Genomic DNA, 26,283 nt, shown 5'->3' on the forward strand with positions numbered 1-26,283 from the left:
GCAGGGAGCCCGATGTGGGGCTTGATCCCAAGATCCTGGGATCATGACCTGAGCCGAAGGCAGACGCTTAACCAACTGAGCCACCCAGGCGCCCCATGGTTTTTTTCTTTTAAAGACACTGAGTTTATTCCAAAGCTCACCATTCTTTTTTTTTTTTTTTCTTTTAAAGACTTTATTTATTTATTTGACAGAGAGAGACACAGCGAGAGAGGGAACACAAGCAGGGGGAGTGGGAGAGGGAGAAGCAGGCTTTCCCGCAGAGCAGGGAGCCTGATGCAGGGCTCGATCCCAGGACCCTGGGATCATGACCTGAGCCGAAGGTAGATGCTTAACGACTGAGCCACCCAGGCGCCCCTAAAGCTCATCATTCTTAACAGCATTTTTCCCTTGCATAACCATGGTACCTCAGCGTGCAATGTAACACGTGCACATTTATGGTCAGCTTTCAGCTTATCACATATAAAGGTAGTCATTGAAAAATGTAATGCATTAGTCTTACATAATTTACAGTTTTTACTACTGTACTAAGAACAGTGGGGTTGTTTGTTTTGGTGGCAAGATTTTTCTCGATAAGGAAGCAGTGTGTTAATTTTATGTTCTAGCACCAGCTCCTTAATCTAATCTGTTTTCCTGTCTTGCACCTGTGCTGTTAGACTATACTCTTGCATACACTTAAGCTTCACATCACATTTGTTGACAATGTAATTCTAGTTTTTTTTTTTACAGATCAGTGTCAGTTATGTTTGTCAGCCAGAAACTGATAAAAGAATCCTTCGTATAACCGTCATGTTTAAATCACACATATATCATGATAATTTTTATGTTGGTAATAACCTGGCATTCTTCAAATTGCATTGAGAAAACAGTTTGCTAATTTGACTATCGTTCTCACTCTCATAAGCCAGATTCTGAGGACTTCAAGCTGCGGCGTCAGTGGAACGTTGCACTTGAATCATCTTCTGTGTCACAGATGCACCAAGCTTTCCAAGCAGACATCTTTGATACACTCTTCTCCTAATATCTTGACAGTAGTTTATTTATTTTAGTTAGCAACCAAAAGTGCTTCTTTCTCAGAAGACTAATGTTAATGTATGGAATTTTGTGTCTCTTTCTATTGGCTTTTTATTTTTATTTATTTTTTATTTTTTTAAGATTTTATTTTCTTTATTTGAGAGAGAGAGACAGAGAGATAGCAAGCACCAGGGGGAGGGGCACAGGGAGAGAGAAAAGCAGACTCCCCACTGAGCAGGGAGCCCGATGCGGGGCTCGATCCCAGCACCCTGGGATCATGAGCGAGCTGAAGGCAGACGCTTAACGACTGAGCCACCCAGGTGCCCCTCTATTGGCTTTTTAGATCACTACTCTTTTCTTCAAAGAATTCTTTTGATTTTGAATTTCTTTATGTTTTGTATGTAAATGCCACTGAAGTTTTGATGAATTCGTTGCTTCATTAGCCAAAACATTTGCAAAGAACTCACTAACTCACTATGGTTTTAGCAGTGCATGATCAACAACCAAACTCTGTGTGAGGGCTCATATAGTAAAAGCAGTTTGACCTCAGTTGGTCTTTGTTTCTTTAGAATCACTTGCATTATCATCATGTGGTTTGCTGCTACTGCTGCTTTCAGAAAAAGATGTTTTCTTTACAGATATATACAGTGAGCTCTTTTTTTTGTTTTTTTAAAGGTTTTATTTATTTATTTTTGAGAGAGAGAGAGAGAGGACAAGCATGAGTAGGGGCAGGGGGAGGGGCAGAGGGAGAGGGAAAAGCAGACTCCCCACTGAGCAGGGAGCCCGATGCAGGGCTCAGTCCCAGGACCCTGGGACCATGACCCGAGCCGAAGGCAGACGCTTAACGCCTGAGCCACCCAGGCTCCCCCAGTGAGCTCGTTTTGCCATCAGTAAATTAGGATTAAGAAAATAATACCAATTTTACTTTCTTAATTTTAAACTATAAATTTAAAAAGTCACACTTGGTTAACAGTTAATATGAATTTAAAAGGTCACACTTGGTTAACAATTAAAATGATTGTTAAAAATAATTTATAAAAATAAATGCTTACATTTTATCACATTTTTGGGTTTTGATAAAATAACCCTAAAGTATCATATGCATTATGTCTCACCTTGCATGACTAATGCACTCATGTCACATGTGACTAGCTTGCAAGTGTGACAGTACCCAAATTGGTCTATTCTGGTTAATACAGTGAGTCCACCTATCATGTCTTGACTATTGTGACATTGTCAAATGGCAAAACAAATTTCTAAGTACTTACTTAACTTTTGTGTATCACCCATCTTGTTTTGGACCAATAACAGGTAGTTTTGTAGCCTGTATTTTAAAAAGCTCTAGATATGATTCTACTCAAATATTTTAAGTTATTCCAGCAATATTTTTTATATAGCTGTATTTCTTGTTCAGTCCAACATCAAGTGCAAGATTACACTCTGCATTGAGTCTTTTTAGTCTTTTCTTGTTAAGTTCCTTTTTTAAAGCCTTTCATTTAAAGTATTTCATGACACTGACATATACCGTTAACCCTTGAACAACACGGGTTTGAATTGCACAGGTCCACTTATACATAGATTTTTTTTCCGATACAGTACAGTACCATAAATGTATTTTCCTTATAACTTTCTTTTTTTTTTTTTTTTTTAAAGATTTTACTTATTTATTTGAGAGAAAGAGAATGAGAGAGAGAATGAGAGGGGGGAGGGCCAGAGGGAGAAGCAGACTCCTTGCTGAGCAGGGTGACCGATGCGGGACTTGATCCCGGGACTCCAGATCATGACCTGAGCCCAAGGCAGTCACTTAACCAACTGAGCCACTCAGGTGCCCTCTTATAACTTCCTTAATCACATTTTCTTTTATACAGCTTACTTTATTATAAGAGTATAGCATGTAGGGGACCTGAGTGGCTCAGTCATTAAGCATCTGCCTTCGGCTCAGGTCATGATCCCAGGGTCCTGGGATCGAGCCCCACATCAGGCTCCCTGTTTGGCGGAGAGCCTGCTTCTCCCTCTCCCACTTGCCCTGCTTGTGTTCCTTCTCTCGCTATGTCTCTCTCAAATAAATAAAATCTTTAAAAAAAAAAAAAGAATATAGCATGTAGTACATAAAACATACAAAATGTGTTAAGTGACTATGTTATCAGTAGTTAAGTTTTGGGAGAGTCAAGGTTACACGTGGATTTTTGACGGTGAGAGGTGGGCGGGTGGCAGTGCCCCGAGTGCTGCTTTTTCAAGGGTCAGCTGTATGTTTTTCAGAGTCCATTTGTTTTGTAGTTTGGAATTTTGCTTCAGATTAGTCACCTAGACAAATATGCTATGTTGGTGATGTTTTGTCTTCCCCAGTACATCACATCGATAACACTCAGTATTGGTGGTGATAAGTTAGACCACTTAAGCGATATCTGTCAGAATTCTCCATTGTAAAGACACCCATTTCCTTGATAATCATTTTGGGGATCCATTAGGTAATTCTTGATGATGTCAATTAGTAATGTTACTTTGCTGCCAGAAATCACACTGGAACTATTGAGTTGTCCAGTAGAGGGTAGCAGAACACTAACAGGAAGCCTTTAATAGTTTGAAAATCCTACAAAATAATGCAGAAAGTGTGTGATATGCCATTAGGAATATATATTTAAAAGTTTTTAGAAATCTTTCTTGGTTTGTATTACTTCCCATGTGTCATAGGATATCCAAGACAGATTTATTATAATTTTACCATCGGTCCGACATAGAGTTAGAAAAGCTGGTGAATAACTGTTATGAGAAATCATTAAATTTCCTGATCAAATAAATTTTGTGGATGTATTAATATTTATATTAATGACACAAATTTCCTATTTCGTTTTATAAAGCAAATGGATGGTAATTTTAAGTACTGGATGGGTATTTGGGAGCCTGCTATTTCTGTCATTTGTCAGAAGGGGGCAGCACCGTGTCTATTTAAAAAAAAAAAAACCAAACAACCCAAAGACACATGCTCGGGGGAGCACCTTTTTTTCCCCCTACAAATATACATATTCTCACATGTATATATTTTATATTCAAAAGAAATACAAGCTTATTACTTTAAATAACATATTACCGAGATAAATAACATGATAAGCAAATGTTCTCTATAACTCCTTCCTCCTAAAGAAAATAAAACCCTGTTAATTGGCATGTTGGCAGGATTTTTTTTTTTTTTTAACTTAAATTGCTTAGACTTAAAATTTAGGTGTTATAAGGAACCCTCACGTAGGAACTTGGGAGGCCTGAGTTTTAATTGACAACCAGATGCAAACTTCATACATGGATTTGAGCATATCTTTTAATCTATTGATGTCCTTATTCTGCTTTTTCTTTTTTTCTTTGTATCAAGTTAAGAGCATTACTACATCTTTAAGAAATGTGAGAAAGAGCTAGTGATGACTGGGAAGAATTTGTAAGTATAAGCATAAGGTAGTGTTAGCACAAAGTTAGTCTTTTAGTTCTTTCTAATTATATTTTAATTGTTAAGCTTTGGATTTTTATCTTTTTGTTTTCTTCCCTCTTGAAAACTGTGTAGCTTGTTAACCTTCGGGAATGAGGAAAAATAGTGTTTTTTACCCTTCTCTATCACATAACCAGCTGAGCCAGTTAGCTCAGACTTTCCTGAGTGATTCACCTTTTGGAAAAGGCCAGTCATGGAAAGTTTCTGCCTAAATAAAGACTTTTCAGGAAGTTCTAAGTAAGTGAAATGAAGTTAAAATGACATTTCTGCTGATAACACTTGAGCTAACTATTGCTAATAGTGGGCCTTTCTTATCAAGGTTCCCTCTTATATATTAGAAGTGGTCTATAATTGAACTGTTCTCCTCCTTGAAGATATTTTGAGAGCTGAATCTCTTCTTATTGCTTGTTAAGAATGGAGTTCTTCCGGACATACTATTAATGAAGAGTAAAAATCCGCTTATGTTACTTTGCACAGATTCCCAAAGTCCCTGAGAGAAACAGCAGTTTATAGATGTCATTTCTTTCTGACTGTGGATAGGACTTTGGCATTAAGAAGTTAACAGAGGTACTCCCATAGGCTATACTTGTTTCATGCTGTCTTTGTGGTACTTACATGTGTTGTCATAACTTATTTCGTGGTTATCTGTCCTGATGGACTGTGAGCCCCTGAAGGGCAGAGACCATGCATATATATTTTTTTTTTTTTTTTTAAAGATTTTATTTATGTATTTGACAGAGAGAGAGACAGCGAGAGAGGGAACACAAGCAGGGGGAGTGGGAGAGGGAGAAGCAGGCCTCCCGCCGAGCAGGGAGCCCGATGCGGGGCTTGATCCCAGGACCCCGGAATCACGACCTGAGCCGAAGGCAGACGCTTAACGACTGAGCCACCCAGGCGCCCCCATGCATATATTTTTATTTATAAGTTCCACATCTCACACAATGCCTGGATCTAGGGTGCCTTTCCGAAAACATTCACCAAATAGCTTTATGTGACCGCTGCAGGAGCTTTGTCAGTCCTGTGGTAAAACAGGTAACCAAAACACAACGTGCTTTGCATAAAGGCTTCTTTTACTTTCCTTATACTTTGAACGGCTTGATCTTCATCTTCTCTTATCACGAACATTGTAACATTTTACAGTGATGTTACAGTGGATCTTAAAACTTGCCACGTCAGATATTCTGTGGCTCTTTTTGTGAAAAGTCAACCTTCTAGGAAATTTTCTTTTTTGTTTACAACCTCTTCCATATTTTCTCTTATACTGAAATTCCTGTTAAGTAGATATAATAGTAAGGTTATGCTAGGCCATTCTGCAGTAACAAACCCAGAACCTCAGTAGCATAACACAGTACAGGTGACCCTTGAACAGCACGGGTTTGAACTGCATGGGTCCACTTGTATGTGGATTTTTTTGCAGTACTGTAAATGTATTTTCTCTTGTATGATTTTCTCAATATTTTTTCTTTTCTTTTTTTTTTTTTTTAAGATTTTATTTATTTATTTGACAGCAAGAGAGGGAACACAAGGAGGGGGAGTGGGAGAGGGAGAAGCAGGCTCTCCACCGAGCAGGGAGCCCGATGTGGGGCTCGATCCCAGGACCCTGGGATCATGACCTGAGCCGAAGGCAGACGCTTAACGACTGAGCCAGCCAGGCGCCCTTCAATATTTTTTTTCTTTACTTTTATTGTAAGAATACAGTCTATAATACGTATGCAAAATATGTATTATATCATTTGTTTATGTTATCTGTAAGGTTTTCTGTCAACAGTAGGCTATTAGTAAAGTTTTTGGGAAGTCAAAATTTATATGCAGATTTTCAACTGTGTGGGGAGTCAGTGCCCCTAACCCCTGCATTGTTCAAGGGTCACCTCTACATATTTATTTCTTATTGATGCAAAGTCTTACACAGGTTGGGCAGTGCTCCATCTTGTAACTCAGCCATCTGGAACACAGCTTTTGAGGTTGTTGTGGCAAAGGAAGAGCAAATAAATAGATTTTCATTTAATACCCTGTTTCAGAATGGGACTTCAGCCCTGCCCTGTGAGTTTGGAACTTCTTTTTTTTTTTTTTTTTTTTAATGTTTTATTTATTTATTCATGAGAGTCAGAGAGACAGAGACGCAGAGGCAGAGGGAGAAGCGGGCTCCCTGCCTAGCAGGGAGCCCGATGCTGGACTCAATCCCAGGACCCTGGGATCATGACCTGAGCCGAAGGCAGACGCCTAACCATCTGATCCACCGAAGAGCCCTCTTTTTTTTTTTTTAAGATTTTATTTATTTATTTTTGAGAGAGAGAGAGAGACAGAGCACAAGCAGAGGGAGAGGGAGAAGCAGACTCCCTGCTGAGCTGGGAGCCCGACGTGGGGCTCGATCCCAGGACCTAGAGATCATGACCTGAGCCGAAGGCAGATGCTTAACCATCTGAGCCACCCAGGCGCCCCTAGTTTGGAAGTTCTGTGGTTTTTATTTCTCCAAGGAGTAATGGGTTTTGCTGGGTTGGGTGGGGGACAGTAACCTATGGTACGAGGTTGGAGAAGGGGATCTGGACCTAGTTGCTCCTGAGACAAACTTTCAACTGATTTTAGCCCTATTCCTCTCCTCTCCCTTCAAAGGTTCCTGGTAACTCAATTTATTGAGCCTTTGTAGAATACCGTAATGTAGATTGGCTTGTTACTGGCCGTTCCATGTGGCTACCGGCTTAGATCAGAGAAGACAAAAACCAAAGCCAATTTCTACTTGTCTGTTTACTTTCTACCTTCAGAAAACTTGATTGGCATCTTTTCTCTGTTATATCTCTTCTCCATATCCTTATGTAGTTTTGCCTTTGTAAATTTATTTACCACTGTTTAGTACGGTTTTGGTAGGGAGTGGAGAATAAAGCCTGTGTTCAAACTGTCATTCCTAAGTGCAGGTGTCCACTTGTTTTTCGTGAGCTGTCTCAGATCTGTCCCAGATTATACCCAGAGCAAGGAGATTTAAAGCACCTCGTTCTAATTCAGTACACGGGGACTCTGCATTAAGCTTTAGGTTTGGATGGGGGTTTATTTTGGTCAGCTGTATAGCCATGTAAGGAATTACTCCGAAGTTTTGTTGGCTTAAAACAATTGTATTCTTGTCGTTTCCCATGGTTGGGGCAGGGGGGTAGCCGGGCTCCGGCAGCTCTTGCTCAGGGTCTCTTACGCAGTTGGAGTTAGTAGCTGGGTGTGGCGCCATCTCGAGGGCTTCCTTGCGGCCATTGTCTTGGGCCTGGACTGGAACAGTCTCCTCAGGCATCTCTTTCTCTGGTCCTCCCAGGTGTTCTGTGTAGCATGGTGGATCCAGAGTAGCCAGGCTTCGTGTATGGTAACTTGAAGTTTCGAGGTTGCATTCTCGAGAGAGCAGCAGGTGACAGCTCTGTCACCTTTTATCAGCTGGCCTCAGAAGTCATGTAGTGCCACTCCCACTGAGCTCTGTGAATTGGCAGCCACAAAGGCCCAGCCAGTTTTAAGCAGGGAGTGACATGTACCTCCCCTCTCACTGGGATGATGTCAGGTTTTGGAAGAGCATGTAGAATGGGTTGTGGCAACCATCTTTGGGAAATAGAGTCTACTACAGGGTCCTCTCTAGCATTGCTACTTAATCTCTGCATAGTCTTGGAAAAGTAACCTAGCCCCTTAGATTTCTCATTTCTTTTTCATGAAACGTAGATGTGTCAGCCGTGGCTACAGAAATGCTATGTGACAAGCCATTCCAAACCTCAGTGGTATACAACAGTAAGCATTTGTTTGTTCCTGTGTGTTTTTGGGTGTCGGGGGTTCAGCCAGTCTGGGTTTGGCTCCAAGCTGCTTGCTGGATTCACATCTTCAGTGTGTGTCCTTCAGCCATCTTGGACTAGCCGGTACTTGAGGCGTATTCTTCTTATGGGGCTAAGAGGAGGAACTCAAGGGGCAAGTGAAACGACACAAACATTAAAGCTGCTTTTCCTGTCAGATCAGCCAACATCTAATTGACCATTGAAGCATGCACCCAAGCTCAACATCAGTGGGTTAGACAAGTTTCTTCTTGGTTGACAGGGAAGGAATGTATATTTGCTGAGTGATGGTTTAATTTCTGGTATAAATTCTTCCTCTTATTTTTAAATCTTGGCTCTCATTACTGAGAAGTTCATTGGGGAGAGTAGAGAGATACACAAATTAAGCCTGGTAAAGAGTAGGACCATATTTTAGAGGTTCAGCAATTTCCATTTGATTCTCTGAGTAATACCGACCATTGCAAGACCATGACTAGGGGAGGAACAGAAGGTGGTATTGTTTTAAGTCACCCCTCAAGATTAACTTGCCGGTGTTGCCTAGTGAAGATTCTCAGTACAGAATTCTCAAACTCTCATTCTGTGCCACTTGAGTGGGTGACACAGTGCAGGAGTGAGTTGGCTGTCAGTAAGAAAACTTGCTTCTGCTTCCCAGAAGCCTAGTCGGAAGAAGAGAAGAGACAGAGACTTACATTCCTGCAAAAATGGAATTTATTTGATTCACCTGTCATTATTCTTGGCCAATTTATTCCGGAGGACCTGGCTGAACGCTCACAGTACAATGACCTTAATCTTGGACCCTCCTACAGATAGATTGGAATTTAAACGAAATTCCTTAGATGTTTTTGTTGACTTGGCAAGAGTAAGCAGGTGTTAAACACTTGTCCTCTCTTTAGCTGAAATCTCAGACACTGTAAGTAACCTTATTTGATCCTTTAGGACTCAGTTTTATTGAGGACCATTTTTTCAGATTTGAAATTGGACAGGATTCTCCATCCTATAGTTTTTTTCCACTCCCAAATGAGTGTTGTTTAGCCAGTTTGAAGGCATTTTGTTTCATCTTTGGGTTATTTTAGCTGTGAAACAGGAGCATTCTGCAGAATATTCCCAGTTGTTTATACTGTTGCTCTTCTTCTTGAAATAATGTTAGTGTTTTTCTCCCAAATACTCCATCTCCCCATTTCTCCCCAGACTCTTAACTGTGAGTCCTAATCTACATGTGAGGTGCAGTGGGAGAGCCTTCTCAGCCTTGCCGTGAGCAGCCCATGTGATTCAGCAGTGACCCCTGGAGTGTGTGGCAAGCTGACAGAAGTAACGGAGGCGATTTTAGGGTGATGAGGTCCATACGTTGTTGGTCCTTTAGTAAGGGAAGATGCCTTTATTTCGAATTGTCATAGTAGACTTGAATCAGAAACCTCAGCAGCCAGAACTCATTGGAAGCCCATCGGGTGTTTTCCTTGTTGTCACTTACTTCCTTTTCTTAGATTTTGTTTCTTTCTTTAGTCTTCTTATAAACTTGACGTTTCCCTCCTTGACACAGGGTGACTAAGGAAGTGGATGCTACCTCTAAAGAAGCCAAATCTTTCTTCAAGCAGAACGAGAAGGAAAAGCCCCCGGCTCCTGTCGCTGCGTCTCTGCCGGCACTCCCTGCTGGGTCTGGGTGAGTGTTCCGCTGTCAGGCTCAGCTCTGCCTGGCACGTTGGAGGAGCTGTACAAGAACCCTCTTTAACCGTAGCTGGCATGACTTGTTTTCTGAGAGCAGGAATTATGCTGCTGCTTTGCCTTTGCTGAAATATTTATCAAAATGGAAGGTGCAAAGAAAAATGAGCCTTAGGTTTCTTCTTTGATTCCAGCCTCAAGAAAGTGCTGATTTACAGTGTTGACCACAGAGCCGAATGTGTAGGAGATTTTACATTTAAAAATAATTTTTAAATGAAAATGTCAGCAGTTTGTTAGAACTTCTAGTGGAGATTAGGGTTGAGCCCTCAGGCCCATCCCCCAAGGACCTCAAAGGAACATTGGAAGGTCCGAGCTGATTTACAAGTAATTCTATTAACACACTGTCAGGAACTTAATAGTTTTTTTTTCTTTGTATTTTCCATGTTATTTGAGTTATTTTTAGCTGAAGACTAGAATTTTTTCCTTTGGGGAAAATAAAAATTCCCTTCTTTATAACTTGTATGTAAGATGTAAAGCATCACAGTAAATACGAGAAGCCAGGGTGCTAGCCTGCAGGGACGTGAACATGGACCGCGGCCCATCGGCAGCACCCATCAGCCACTTACTCCTGTAGGGAGGGCTGTGTCCTAGAGGGTTTGGGGTGGAACAGGTCACCTCCCGGGGCTTCTCTGCCCCTTCAGTCACACAGCTTGTCACTTCTTCCTTCCCTCCCTAAATATATCTATCTACTTAACTCGTTGCTACGAACAGTACAATTTTGTTTTTTACATTAAAAAAAAATAAATCATTGGTTTTCCTATCAGATTATGAGCTTTTCTAGGACAGGGCTTTCTCATCTTTGTAGCCCTGGCTCCAAACAGTGCTGTGTAAGCTTGTGTGCTCATCTAGGTTGTGTTTACCCAGAAGCAGACCCTGAGACAGAGGTTTGAGTACAAGTCATTAGTGTGGGAGGTGATTCCAGGAAGCCCCAGCAGGGGGGTGGAAAAGGCTGGGAAGTAAGCCCGGGTAGGATATGGGTTCTAGCAGGTTACTGCCAGTGTCGGCTGGTGCTCACTTGGTTCTGCTAGGTATCTCAGGGAGGTGGTGAAGGACACAGCGAGGGCAAGGACCCTGGAATAGTTCTCCTCCAGTTCCCATCTGTCGCTGGCTCAGGACTGCTTCCACATGCCCTCAGTCCTCAGGCTGTGAGCAGCAGGTGCTTGCAGTAAGGCGGGTGCTGTGGTGGTGAGTGCAAGGACGTGGCCAGGCCGTGTCCACATCTGCCGTGTACTCTTCATTGCTCCTTACCCCAAGGCTTTCGCTCCCAGTGGAGTGAGTAGGTGGCAGAAGTCATATAGCAGTTACATAGAAACCTAAGAAGGAAAAGGATTTGAGAGCTTGCCACCATGGTGGAAACGATGTAAACACCAAAGAGGGCAGCCATGGGATAGGGCTCTCCACACTGGCCCTGTTCATATTGTAGGCCAGTAGTTTTCAAGCTGTGGTTTACAATCATCATTTAAAAGAAATAAAATGGGGGGTGCCTGGGTGGCTCAGTCAGTTAAGTGTCTGCCTTCGGCTCAGGTCATGATCTCCAGGTCCTGGGATCGAGCTCTGCATGGGGCTCCATGCTCATTGGGGTGTCTGCTTCTCTCTCTCCCTCTGCCCGTCCCCACCGCTTATTCTCTCTCTTTCTCTCAAATAAATAAATAAAATCTTGAAAAATAAAGAAAGAAAAGAAATAAAATGGAGTAAAAAAATAGCATACTAGGGGCTCCTGGGTGGCTCATTCAGTTAAGCGTCTGCCTTCGGCTCAGGTCATGATCCCAGGGTCCTGGGATGGAGCCCCACATTGGGCTCTCTGGTCCACGGGGAGCCTGCTTCTCCCTCTCCCTCTGCCTGCCACTCTGCCCGCTCTGGCTGCTTGTGCGTGCCCTCTCTCTCTCTGACAAATAAATAAATAAAATCTTTTAAAAAAAATAGCATACTCTACTATATGGTAAGTATTATTTCATAAAATTTTTATACTGAGTGACAAAATAAACTGTTTTTAGTGAGGGTTGAGATAAAAAAAATGTGAGGCTGTAGGCTGAAGCAGCATGTTTTTAGCCTTATAATTGTTAAATTGTTTGAAAGGGATTCTCTTCAGACCAGTAGCTTTCAGACTTGATTGACTCACGGTAAGGAATGCATTTTATAGTATGCCCTAGTACGCTCATAAATATAGGAATATAAAAAGGTGAAATAAAATTTGGTGAAATATTTACCTTTACTACATATGATGAATTCTGATTTTCTGTTTTACATGATTGTGTGTAGTATGTGTCGTTTAAAAAAATGTCATGGGCCACTGAATTGATTTCATAATCTACAACAATCTGAATTTGACAAATAGTCTTCTGCAGGTTTTACTTGGGTTACCAGGCATATATGTGGTATTATTAAACAGTGTCTCTTACATCTATTAAAAGTTTTACTGTAAAAGTTAACTCTGGATTAAGTATTAGAAATAAAGGCAAAGTTTCTTGTACCTTAGGGCTCAAGCATAGTTCATTTCAGCGAGCACAATTTTTACTTCCAGCCTCCTTGGATATTTCTTTAAATAATCCCCTATTGATGCTTAGAGATTCTACTTGGAAACCATGTGTGTTTCAGAAAACACTCTGTTGCTATAATGATGAAGGTTACTGGAGGAGGGAGAAGTGGCAGCTTAACAAGGTCAGCTTGCTTCAGTCACTGAGTCACTCGTGGAAGCCTCACTGCATTCTGGATCCAGGCCTTCCTTTCTTAGAAAGAGCAAGTAGCTCTCAAGGATAAATTGCTGAAATGGTATCTGTATTGGGGAGACCCAGCAGGACACAGATGGCATCCTCAAATTAGGATACTTTGAGGAGAGTTTAATAACTCACAAAGTGATGAAAAACCACAGATAGGATAGTGTGCTGTGCTTGGGGTTAATCATGTAATATGAGGCTGCCTTACCTCCCCTAGACCTGAAGGGGCAAGAGGGGGGAACAGCTTTGGCATTGAACACGGCGGGGGGGCCTCCTGACAGGAGCTGAGACCTTCCCTTGAGCAATGGACTCTCCAGGGGGAATCCAGGGACATTAATACCCAGATCTCCCGTTCCTCCTCCTCTCCCATCTCTTGCCAGGACACTCCATTCTGACACTTATTAAAATGGTAAGGAAGACTTATTTGGGATTATTGCAGTAGGTGGCAAGACTATCACAATAAGGAAGAGAGATCAGGCTCAACTCTCAGTACAGTACAGCAAAGACAGCTGGGGATTTATGGCCAAGGAGCAGAATGAGGGCAGCCGGGAGGGTGTCTGAGGATGGAACATTACTAAGAGACACCGGGGTAGGGAGATTCTTGCTAAACAGACTTAACAGGATTCTCACTGAAGGCAGGCTGAGTACTTATACATCAAGGGTGGGGAATGAGGAACTTACTCAGATATCAGGGTGATCAGATATCAAGAATGGAGGATTCTCTTAAAACTGGCCTAGCAGGATTCTTGCTAAAATTGGGCTAAATTACTAAAACACACGCCCAGCAAGGATGGCGGCCAAGATTGAGGCCTAGTTGAGAAGAGGGCTCAAAGCAGCCTGACTAAAATGATGAAGAAGAGTGTCTTTCTAGGGCTGTTCATACAGGACCGCGTCTGGGACAGAGAGCAGAAGGACAGAGGAATCTGGAGGGGCCAACTGGTAAAATACCTTTCAATAGATAAATGGACCACTGACTCCCTTATTATAAAAGGGTCAAGTGAAATTTGATTAAAATTAATTTCTTGATTAAAATTCATTTCATGATTAAAATCAGTTTCTTCTAAAGATTGTATTTATTTATTTAGAGTGCGTGGGAGGGGGGCAAAGGGAGAGGGAGAGAGAGAATCTTAAGCAGGCTCTACCCTAGCACTGAGCCCAACGTGGAGCTCAATCTCATGACCCTCAGATCATGATCTGAGTGAGCTGAAACCAAGAGTCGGACGCTTAACCAACTGAGCCACCCAGGCACCCAATTTCTTCTAAAATGCAGTCGTGGAATGTAACAGATTTCAAGGATATGTCTGCGTGCATCAAAAACAGCTCAGAGTTATACAGGAAAATTTCTGAATAAATCCAGAAGGTGACCCTCAAGGTTGGCATGATCGTTTCTCTGAAACGCATCTCAGAAAGCTGCTCCAGTTGTAATTTTGCGTGGGAAAAAACAGGGTCAAGAGGAATGCATCTGATCTGGGGTCCAAGTGGGCAAATTTTATCATTGCAAATATTAGTATCTGCTGCAGGCTGCACGTGCCTGGCATGGGAAGTCTTTTCAGGGGAAGAATCTATAGGAATAATCCAATTTATTAAAATAAAATTATTGTAATACTTTTCCACAAATGTTTTTCATTTTCATTTTTGGAGTTGCTTCAGTTTATAGAAATTGTCCAGCAGAAACACTTTATTTGTTTATTTTTCTTCTCTCTAAACAGATTTAAGCAATACAGGAAAACCAGAGCAGGAGGGCAAAACATCCTGTCCCACATCCTTTGCTAGCAAATAAGAACAGATTCACAGGAGCAAATGTTTGTAACTGAAAATGCATTTCCTCTACATGTTTAAAATAGCACACTGCTCGGGCTATAAAAAGCCAAAGTTTATGCTTTGGGAATGAAGTAAACCAAACACCCAATTTTAATTAGAGGCAGGAATCACAGACGATAAGAAGCGTTCTCTACATTTGGCTATAGAAAGCACAGCTTGGTGTGTCTACATTCCTGCCGTTCTGTGGCTCTAATCCATTGATCCCTTGGATCCATTTCTTTCCCTCCACCTCTCCCGCAGCCCTGCCAGTCCCCTGCCCCAGTCCTCACTCCAGCACCGATGGCCATTTGAGTCCAGCTTCCGTGGGTATTTGGCTAGGTCAGCCTTCATCCCCACATTTATTACTCACCTTTTGCAGCAGTAGGCTACTATTAGACTTGTTAAAGTTTATAATATAATCATAGCCGCAGGCATCAACTTGTTAAACTAAGGGCTTACTATTTAGTTGCCTCCTTGTAGATTAGGAATAACCTGAAGCAATAAAACATAAGAGTGAAAAACATCATTTTCCCATGTGGTTTTGTCTTGTCTTCTTGGTCTGTTGAGAGAAGAGAGAGCAAAAAACAAAGACCTTATTGTTGAGTCTCAACACAACATTGTGGGTGGTGTCAGGTTAGCAACATTTGCTTCCCATATAGAAAAGTCAGAATTCCGCATAGTGTCCTGCTGAAGGTAGAAGACCCAGATTAAAGACCTGTGAAGACAGTAGCCCCTGACTGTTTCTGTGCTTTGTCTGTGCTCAGTGTGTTTGACCAGTTGGCCCCCAGGAGCCTTTCGTCTGTGCAACATTCTTCGTGCCTGAGCAGGTAACCTTGTCCTTCCCAGCCTCCTTGGACAGGACTTAACAAGACCTTACTGGCTTTTAAGATTTTACATTTTTCAATATACAGTCTTCTGATAGCATTGAGCATTTCACTTAAAGCAACAAGAATTAGGCATAGCCACAATATTAGGTGGAAACATTTCTAAAATTTGATCAGAATCTCTTGTTAAAATGATCAGTCAGAGCTCTGATCTATGTTGATCTTTTTTTAAGCCCTTTTGCTTTTTTTTATGTTATGTTAGTCACCATATAGTACATCATTAGTTTTTGATGTAGTGTTCATGATTCATTATTTGCGTATAACACCCAGTGCTAATTACAGCATGTGCCCTCTTTAATACCCATTACCTGCTACCCTATACACCTACCCCCTTCCCCTCTGAAACCCCCAGATTGTTTCCCAGAGTCCATAGTCTCTCATGGTTCGTCTCCCTGTCTGATTCCCCCCTTCAGTTTTCCCTTCCTTCCCCTAATGTCCTCCGTGCTATTCCTTACGTTCCACATATGAGTGAAACCATCATAATTGTCTTTCTCTGCTTGACTTATTTCAGTTAGCATAATCCCCTCCAGTTCCATCCATGTTGATGCAAATAGTGGGTATTCATCCTTTCTGATGGCTGAGTAATATTCCATTGTATATATGAACCACATCTTCTTTATCCATTCATCTGTTGAAGGGCATCTCGGCTCCTTCCACAGTTTGTAAGCCCTTTTACTTTTAAAGGAGTTGCTTTCTTGCTGAGAAGAACATTTAAAAAGCTAGATCTAGGGGTGCCTGTGTGGCTCAGTCAGTTAAGCATCTGCCTGCAGCTCAGGTCATGATCCTAGGGGTCCTGGGATGGAGTCCCATGTCGGGTTCCCTGCTCAGTGGGGTGTCTGCTTCTCTCTCCCTCTGCTCCTCCCCCTGCTTATGCTCTTTCTCACTCTCAAATAAATAGATAAAATCTTAAAACAAAACAAAACCCAAACATTTTTGCCATAGGAGAATGCATTGTTTCCAACAAGAAATCTATAGATGAACTTAAAAATAACTCATTAGAAAATCTGATATTCTATTCATAAATATGACACATTATTATGTTCCTTATATCCCTATCTTAATCAATCCTTAAAAAATATAAAATGGAAGCTAGATCTAATTATTTTCAAGTATCTTTACTAACAGAGAAGAAAGGACCTCCAAGTTATTCACAGTAAATGTATTCATATCAACAACAAAAAACACAAGCTACCCCAGAAATCTGACTATCTCCTGGTTTGATGCCCTTGTGAAATGCCTGGTCAGTTGACATGTGCCCCTGTCCCTGGTGAAGAGATGTACACAGTTAGGTTACTTTTAATGCCTAGAGAATGGCCACTCCAAGAAGAGGAAGATCAGTTTGTTTCAAAAGAGTAAATATCATGATTAAGGGCTTATTGATAATTACTATAATAACTAAGATGATTGGAAGAAAGTTGATATTCTAGCAGTTATGACCTGTGATATGATATAGTCTTTAAGAGAACAAAGGGTGTTAGTCAATTTAATGATCTTTTTTTTTTTAAGATTTTATTTCTTTGTCAGAGAGAGAGAGCACAAGCAGGGTGAGCAGCAAGCAGAGAGAGAAGCAGACTCCCTGCTGAGCAAGGAGCCTGATGCGGGGCTCCATCCCAGGGCCCTGGGATCATGACCTGAACTGAAGGCAGACGCTTAACTGACTGAGCTACTTAGGTGTCCCAAATTTAATGATTTAAAATTGGATGTGCTTTTTTTTCCCTTTTTTTTAGAAGCAGCTTTATTAAGCTGTTTCTGTTTATTCACCAATTTAAATTACATAGTTCATTGGTTTTTAGCATATTTGCAGAGTTGTGTATTCATAAAGCTATGAACCACAATAATTTCCATCACCCCAAAAAAGAAATGCAGTCCCTCTTTATCCTACCTATCTCCCACACTCTCAGGCAACCACTAATCAAACTTCTGTGCCTAGGTTTGCCTTTTTGGACATTTTATATAATTGGCATCATACAATATTTGTCCTTTTCTGTCTGACTTCTTTGACTTAGCATAATGTTTTCAAGATTGGTTCGTGTTTCTGTACTGCATTCCTTTTTATGGCCAAATAGTACTCCATTGTATGAATATACCACATTTTGTTTATCCATTCATTGGTTGATAGACATAGAATTGTTTCCACTTCTTGGCTATTACGAATAATGTGTCTGTGAACATTCATGTGCAGGTTTTCGTGTGGACATGTGTTTTCATTTCATTGGGTGTGTACCTGGGTGTGGAATTGCTCGGTCATATGGTAACTTGGACATGCTCTTGAATAGGAGAATGAGCCGTAAGAGAAAACTCCAGGAACGTTACAGAGGGTGGGTGCCCTGAGTGCCTCGGTTTCATGCACTGTGGTTTCTCTGAGCACGTACAGTCCTGTATGTAAGCTGCGGCTGTAGGAAAAAGATGGGTGGAGATCTGCGATGTTCAGTGACACTTAAAGCAATGGCTAGAAAAAAATAAGGCAGTTTCCTTCCATCTTAATTAATTCTAGAAGTAGGTAGAGGGATTTAAGCCTTTTGATTTGTTCCCACAACCAGCTTTAAGCTTTTAAATTTGGGATTTTAGTTTAGTTGACTCAGGGCTGGCCCTGTTCTTATTTTATTGGTGTTTGTAAATAGATGTTCTTGACCTTCCCACTAACTTTTGGATTTAACTTTGTTATTCTTAGTGGTTGTGGTGCTCTCAGTTAGGAGGTGTTCAGAAGTGTGTGGTGAGATATTTTGGTTGTCACAAAACTTGAGGAGACCACTGGTACTTAGTGGGTGGAGTTCAGGAATACTAAATATCTGCGTTGCTTAGGACAGTTTGTACAGAGAAGAATTTTCTTTTCCAAAATCCCCTTAGAGACACACTGTTTTAGGGAGCTGGAGTCCCGCGGGTATACAACCACTGGGTTTTTCTTCAGTTTCTGGTTTGAGACTCCACTCCATGGCAGGCATTCACAAATTGACAGTTCATGGACCAAGCCTGTCCTCGGATGTTATTATTTGGCCAGTATTTAAAAATCAGGAGGGCTGACATAAAAATCTGGATTACTGGTTTTTCTTTAGAAACGAGAAGTTGTGCCATTGCCCTCCATCTTTCCTTACCGCCCCAGTGAGCTGGAGCAGAGGGGATGGGGTTTGCCCTTTCCTGGCTCCGACTCAGCTGCTTCCCTCTTCCTGTTACCTGCTGGGTTCCTATAGTCGGGTGTTTTTAACACTGGGATGACATGTTTCCTTTCAATGACCAGGTCAGTTTCATTTTGGCACCAGTTTGTCCTTTAGATTAAATATCAAACATCTTCTCATACTGCATGTTAAATGTTCTTTACCTTTTTTAAAAGGATAGCTATTGACAGATTTCCAAATTTAAGGCACAGTGCTAAGTGTTTCACATGTATTATTTTATTGAATCTACATGAATACTTTAAGAGGTAGGTGCTAACTTTGTACCGATTTTACAGACCAGGAAACTGAGGCTCAGGGAGGTGCCATTAACCTGTGGAGTTTCTGTAGTTGATGGTGGAGGCAGGATTCCAGTCCAGATCCATTTGAGACCAGAGGCTGAACTCTCAGCCACTGTGTCATACAACCATTCTTTCTTACCCACCTAATTGGCCTTTTTGGGTAAGAAGTATCTCTTCAGCTTTATAACTGATGATGAACTCTTTGAAAGCTATTTTGAATTTTTTTTTTTTTTTAGGGAAATGAGATGACGGTTTCCTCCGTTTTCCTTTGTAGGCCTTTTCCCCATTAATGACAGATAATCCAGGTCTCCTGTATTGGATTTCAGTCCCATTACTCTCATGAAATTGAAGGGGTAGCACATTTTAAAAAATGAGTTCCAGGTGTGTTTGTACATTGATAATCTGTCAGCAGTCAACAGTGAAGCTGTGGGACAGATGTGATCAGTCAGCTGGGGATAATAGCAGTAATATGTATTGCTGCTTCTGTGTGTATTGGCTCCTCCTGAGGCCTGAGTCCTACACTGGAGGCAGCAATGTGAGGGTGTTGCCAGAGAGCCAGGCAGGAGATAGTCCTTGCCCAGTTGGGTTCACTGCGTTTCTTCTGGCAGTCATTTGTTCCAGGGTAGGACTAGCTAGAAATAGTTTTAAGAAGATACTACTTTTTTTTTTTTTTTAAAGATTTATTTATTGAGAGAGAGAGGGCGAGCAAGCTTGAATGGGAAGGACAGAGGGAGAGAGAGAGAGAGAATCTCACGCAGACTCCCCGCTGAGTGCAGAGCCCGACACGGGGCTCAATCTCACAACCCTGAGATCACGACCTGAGCCAAAACCAAGAGTCTGATGCTTAACCGACTGCGCCACCCAGGTGCCCCAAGGTGATTTTTCAAGGACCTACTATGACAGTGAAAATGATTGATTCTGGTAGTGTTGGTGGTCCTGCTATTACCTTACTTGTCACTCCAGTATGATGTGTTTTATACTGGGGCAAGAGAACTCTGTACTCCCCACCGCCCCCCCCCCAGAAAAAAACTCTGTATTGGACTTTCACCTTCGTGTTCTTCAATGGATGCTAAATATTCAGCTTCATTCAGTTTTAACTTATTCTTTCTTCCTTTTTTTTTTTTTTAAAGATTTTATTTATTTATTTGACAGAGAGAGAACACAAGCAGGGGGAGTGGGAGAGGGAGAAACTGGCTCCCCGCCGAGCAAGGAGCCTGACGTGGGGCTCCATCCCAGGACCCTGGGATCATGACCTGAGCCGAAGGCAGACACTCAACCAACTGAGCCACCCAGGCGCCCCAATTTTAGCTTATTCTTAACTTGCTTTTTAAATATATCTCTGTAGGTTTTGCAGGTACAGAGTAAATGAGTTTGAAATTGAAATTAAATTAATTCTCTAAAGATTTCCCCATGAATAGTTGGAATATTTTGAATTTATTAAAGTTTATCTCATCCACATTCTTGATTTGAAGAGATTGTTCCAGGCTAAGCTAGGAACCAGAATAATTACAAGTGGAGAGAGACTAGTAATATTCTTTTTTGTTGTTGTTGGGGGAGGGAGGTAGAAAATTTGACCATTTGGGTCAAATAGTAAAGTGCCGGCCAATGTGAGCGCCTAAATGAGATCTCAAACATAGAAAAGCTTTAAAAGCAAAAACATTTTTCATTTGTCGTCACCAGGATTGGGGTAACCTCTGTCAGGTTGGATTGAATACCTACAGCAAATACTATGAACCTAGGAAGTATCCCTAGTGGTTTTCAAGGTTGCCCAGAGTGGAACAAATTCTAGTGTTCTTAGAAAACACTTACAGGATTTGAACTTTATTACCCAGAGCAGCCTTCTTCCTTTTGCTCTTATCATTGAATTATAGTTGCAAGTTTCAAAAATCTGAGTTTAAGAGCTGGGTGGCTATATGTGTTATAAACTTTTAAGACTTTATTTTGCTGTAGTACTATACCCTTGGTTGTGCCAGATTTCTCTTGGTGTGAAATTCGAGTCAGGAAAGTGCTTAGGGTGCTTTGCTGGGAGTGTAGGGAAGAATTGAAAGGATAGCTGAAGTTATGGTGTTCACAGAGTTTACTTAGTATGATCTTTGGAAATTGACTTGGAAACAAGGTTGTGGAAACCTTCCTTTAAGGAGAGAATTGTGATGCTCTAGAAATGAAGTGAAACTATTTTGGTTAACTAATAAAATGCTGATTTGTTGAGTTAATTGTTTCATGTGCTTTAGCTTATTTTAGTGTACACTAGAGGGCAGAACCCTCCCCCCCCCCCCCAAAAGATACTGCTTTGGCAGGGTACAAGGAACTTGGAGCTGTCCTAGATTTGGTATATGAGTGCTATACATTTTTCTTTGCCTAATTAGATTAGTCTCTTGGCATGAGATTTCTATGTGCTATACTGTTTGTTTCTACATTTTTCTTTAATTAAAATTTGTTTTGTTTTCAACTCTACCATTGTGCTTAGAAAGTGAAAGATGGTTTTTCTTCTCTCATTTTTTCTTGGAGATGCAGAAGCTTTTATCATTGTTCGCTTTTTTATTACAAATAAGAAAGTAAAAATGACCCATAGTTCCACCACTTAAATTTTTTCAGAAAAGAGCAGTGAAATTTCCTTGCCACCTGCCTATCCTTCATTCCCAACCCCAGAGGCTAATACAATTGACCTCTAAACAACATGGTATTTATGGTTGCTGAACCTCCCTCCCCAAGCAGTCAAAAATCTGTGTATAACCTTTGACTCCCCAGAAACTTAACCACTAATAGCCTATTGTTGACCAGAAGCCTTACTGATAACATAAACAGTTGTTTAACACATATTTTAAATGTTACATGTATTAGATACTACAATCTTATAATAAAATAAGCTAGAGACAAGAAAATCATAAGGGAAAGGAAAATGCATTTATAGTACTGTAAAAAAAAATGTAGGATGGGGTGCCTGGGTGGCTCAGTCGGTTAAGCATCTGACTCTTTTTTTTTTTTTTTTAAGATTTTATTTATTTATTTATTTGAGAGAGAGAGAAACAGCATGAGAGGGGAGAGGGTCAGAGGGAGAAGCAGGCTCCCCACTGAGCTGGGAGCCTGATGTGGGACTCGATCCCAGGACTCTGGGATCATGACCTGAGCTGAAGGCAGTCGCTTAACCCACTGAGCCACCCAGGCGCCCGCATCTGACTCTTGATTGCAGCTCATGTCTTGATCTCAGGGTTGTGAGTTCACGCCCGCATTGGGCTCCACTCTGCGTGTGGAGCCTACTTAAAAACAAAACAAAACAACAACAAAAACACATATAAGTGAATCTGTGCAGTTCAAACCCATTAAAACAAAAGTGGACTCTGTGTTAGCCTGCAACTTCTGTTTTTCCTTAACAGTCTATTTTGGGCATCTTTTCAGGTTCAGTGTAAACATCTATATATTTTTTATGTCTGTGTTGTACTCCATTATATAAATATTCTGTAGTTTGAGTAACCATTTCTTTTTTTTTTTTTTTTTTTAAAGATTTTATTTATTTATTTGAGAGAGAGAATGAGACAGAGAGCATGAGAGGGTCAGAGGGAGAAGCAGACTCCCTGCCGAGCAGGGAGCCCGATGTGGGACTCGATCCTGGGACTCCAGGATCATGACCTGAGCCGAAGGCAGTCACTTAACCAACTGAGCCACCCAGGCGCCCTGAGTAACCATTTCTTTACTGATGAGCATTTAGTTTTCCAAATTTTACAGTTATGAATAATTCTGTGATGATCCTTGCACATGCATTTTTATGTTCTCATGCTGTTATTTCTGGGGGACAGATTCTTAGAAATGGGATTGCTGGGTCATCAGATATATGCACCTTAAATCCTAACAGATGCTGCCAAATAGGCAATACCAATCTGAATGAAGTGTCTCTGGTGTTATGTGAGAGGGCCCTTTCCGCACAGCATTACTCCTTTCTGTCAGGGTTTTCTCCATAGTCATGACATTAGCTGGATTTTCATAACCTACTGGTTTCATTTGTGTTTCTTCTCTGAAAACCTTTACCAAAAACAGACTTTTTTCAAGATAAACTAATGCTATACTTCTGTGTATTTGCCAGATGTCCGTTAAGATTTGAGTATCACCTAGAGGTGGTCTCCATACTGTATCCAATCATCAAAGTTAGTCAGTTCTCAGTCATCTAAAAATTCAGGTAAAAATCTGAGTTTTATAAACACTGAGAGAAATTGTGAGCCCATTTAGGAACTACATATTATAGGGTCCATTAAAGTGCTCTGTGCTATATCTTTCTTAGGTCCTTAAAGTTGGAAGTTACTATTCCCACGTTTTGAAGTCAGTGAAGAATGTTACTTATTCTAAGCATAGCAATCAGTGATTGATATTTTCTGATCAGGTTTTGATATAGGCATCTTGCTGCCATTTCATGGAAGGTTATGATTACACAGAAAGATTCATATTAGGTAAATATTTTAATTTGGAACAGGGAATTTTTCTTATGGGAGAGGCTGAGCAGCTGTGTTCTGATTATTTTGGTCAGGGGTTGAAAATCAGTCTGATCTTAAGTCCAGCACTTAACTATATTCAGTTGCTTAGCCCTGGATTCTTGCCAAAACTGTTACCCAAGGGAACCTAAGATAAATTTAAGCTGAAATCACTTAAAACTTCTAAACTAGGCTAATATTTCTGTATCATTGAGAAAATGGGAGATTCTGAGCAAGCATTAATCTTTAGATCTAATAATTCTGGATGTGTAAGACCATAAACAAGTCACAGCCTTTTGATTATTAGCCTCTTGAATTTGAAATGTGGTACAGTTTCAGTAGCTACTAATTTGAGAATGAACAGGAAAAACCCATGTGTTGCCTTGGCTTCTGCTTTAAACTGGGATCTTTTAGCCCAGTTGTTTGTGAGATAGATGGTGAGCTGTAGGAGGGAGAAACCAAAGGAGGAGAGTTTTCTCTACAGTCAGATAGAGCGTGACTTGTTTGGACCAGAAATGAGAATCCGATCCAAGGATAACCATGTGCAAAACACTCTTGATCTTGGTCTCTTGTCTAATGGTAGCGAGCTTTAAAAAAAGATTTTGGGAGAAGTTTCCTTTAGAACAGTAACCACAAGCATCATGTCTGCTTTCCAGCCATGTTTCTGTGTTGTGCTGTGGGTGAAGTAATTCCAAGTTTTTTATACCATTTCAGAAAGTCATTCCAATTTAGCTTTTGTTGGACCAGTCTGGACCTCAATTTCCCAGTCTTGATGTGGTGAAGCCAGCTTTCCTATTGGGCTAACTTAGTCAGCTGTGTGTTTGACAGTATTGTATAAAAACTAGCCAGGCGGAATTCCAGCTGCAGGAAGGCTTAGATTTTAAAGTATCTGTCTTTATGAAATTGGAGTTATATTTTTTTAAAAACTCCTTTGAAGTAGGACTTTGGTTAACACCGTAAGGAAAGCAAAGCATTGATGTTTTTTAGGCATGGTAGGGAGAGTCTGTGATAAAGACGTTTATTTTCCTTATATTTTATCAGTTGCTGACGAAATTGGTTGGCAATGGAAAATGAAACACAACTCCTTTCTCCTTGTGCTACACTGTCTCAGGCCATCCCTTCCTGATAAGACTAGTACGCCTCTGAGCTTTCTACTGCCACCTTTACCGTATTTATTAAAGGTTTTCTGAAGATTCACAGACTTCTTCTCTGGTTGTTGTTGTTGTTGTTGTTTTAAGATTTTATCTATTTATCTGACAGAGAGATAGTGAGAGTAGGAACACAAGCAGGGGGAGTGGGAAAGGGAGAAGGTTTCCCGCGGAGCAGGGAGCCCGATGCGGGGCTCGATCCCAGGACCCTGGGATCATGCCCTGAGCCGAAGGCAGACGCTTAACGACTGAGCCACCGAGGCGCCCCACAGACCTCTTCTCTTTGTGCATTTAATACCATTCATCTACTCTAAAGTTTTACCCATCTCTTTAATGTTGGTGATTCTCTGCTCTGCCCTTCCAGTACTGCCTTTCTCCTGAACTCCAAACCCATATGTCTTACTGCTTGCTAGAAATTTATTCTGAATTTCCTTGACACTACACTGGTTCAACGTTCGACTCATTTTCTCTCCCATTTTACAGAGCTGAAGAAATGGAGCCTGTGAAGTTAAGTAGCTTGTCCAAGGGAGAGGGCCTGGACTAGAGCTGAAGGCTTCTTTCCAGTCCAGCGTGGTCCTCTGCTGGGCCAAACTGCCTGCCTCTCTCTGGACGAAAAAATGTGCCACCATCGTTCCCCCAGGGTGTGCAGTTATTTCCCTTTATTTTCCTTGCCTCCCCAACTGCCCAATCCATTCAGTGCTTTTAATTCTACATTCACAATGTCTGTAAATACTCACTCCTATTCTTTCGCTCCCTCCTCTCCCCTCTTTCTCTCTATTTCATCTCCATTCCCATTTGCCTTTTTTCTGGGTCTTAAGCGTCTATCTCTGTGTGACTGGAATATTTTCTCAAGGTTTGGACTATTGTAATCGTTTCCTAAGTTTACTTAAAGCCTGCAGTCCCTCTTCCTACATCCACCCTACATGCCACTGCTGGGATAATTTGGCAGAGATTCAGTTTAGATCATGACACTTGCTCAAAAATTTGATACTCATCTACAGTTAAGTTCACATTCTTAGCCTGATGTTAGTGAACGCTGTATTCTGTGAACATTACATTAGTGAACGCTATGTAGCTATAGCCAACCATATCTTGTTCTGAATTACTGTGTTTGGCAGCCAGAAAGGAGTCCTTCCCTTTACCCATCTTCCCCTCCCCCAGCTTTGTTCAGCTGTTCTCTCCTCTTCCCTGTGTACCCTCATCTCTCCCCATCTCTCCCCATCGATTGGAATCCTGCCTGCTTTTCAAGCCCCATCTCTGCCCTCCCACACTCTTCCCTGATACATGCCCTCCTTGTACTCCTGTTCCACTAATGGCCCCTTAAATGTTTGACCATGAAGTATAGTTATTTTATTCTTTCTTTTTGTCCCCTACAAAGAGTAAAGGCTCTTTTAAGCTCTTCTCTTTGACTTTGGATTTCTGCAGTTTTAATACAATGTGGATTCATGGCTTTTGAAAGTTCTGAAAAATTCTCAAGCATTTTCTCTTTGAATATTGCTTCTTTTGCATTCTACTATCTCCTCCTACAACTCGTGTTAGGTATATGTCAGATCTTTGCAGTCTGTCCTCCATGTTATTTCACTTCTCTTTGGTATTTTTAATCTCATTATTTGTCTGAGTGGCCTTCCAGTTACTTCCTGTTTTCCAGCACTTTACTTTTTCTTCAGCTGTGTCTAATCTCTTTTAATTTCATTGGGTTTAATTTCAGTGGCTGAGCACTTTATTTTTTGAAATTCTGTTTGGTTTTTTTTTTTTTTTTTAAGATTTTATTTATTAGAGAGAGAGCACAAGTTGGGGTGAGGGGCAGAGGGAGAAGTAGACTCCCCGCCCAGCAGG

The 26,283-nt window shown here is 41.1% G+C and overlaps 1 protein-coding gene across 3 annotated transcripts in view; it reads left to right on the forward strand.

Annotated features, from left to right (window-relative positions):
• CFDP1 (craniofacial development protein 1) overlaps positions 1-26,283 on the forward strand; it is a 122,697-nt gene that overhangs the window by 12,556 nt on the left and 83,858 nt on the right. For all 3 annotated transcript variants that reach the window (XR_013444215.1, XM_078062953.1, XM_078062954.1), the window contains exon 5: positions 9,812-9,931. Coding sequence is in view for 2 of the 3 variants with exons in the window: in XM_078062953.1 (XP_077919079.1) it covers positions 9,812-9,931 (120 nt within the window). In the remaining variant the exon portion in view is untranslated. The remainder of the gene's footprint in view (positions 1-9,811; positions 9,932-26,283) is intronic.

This window comes from Halichoerus grypus, chromosome 15 (genome assembly GCF_964656455.1).
Source record: "Halichoerus grypus chromosome 15, mHalGry1.hap1.1, whole genome shotgun sequence".
NCBI lineage: Eukaryota > Metazoa > Chordata > Mammalia > Carnivora > Phocidae > Halichoerus > Halichoerus grypus.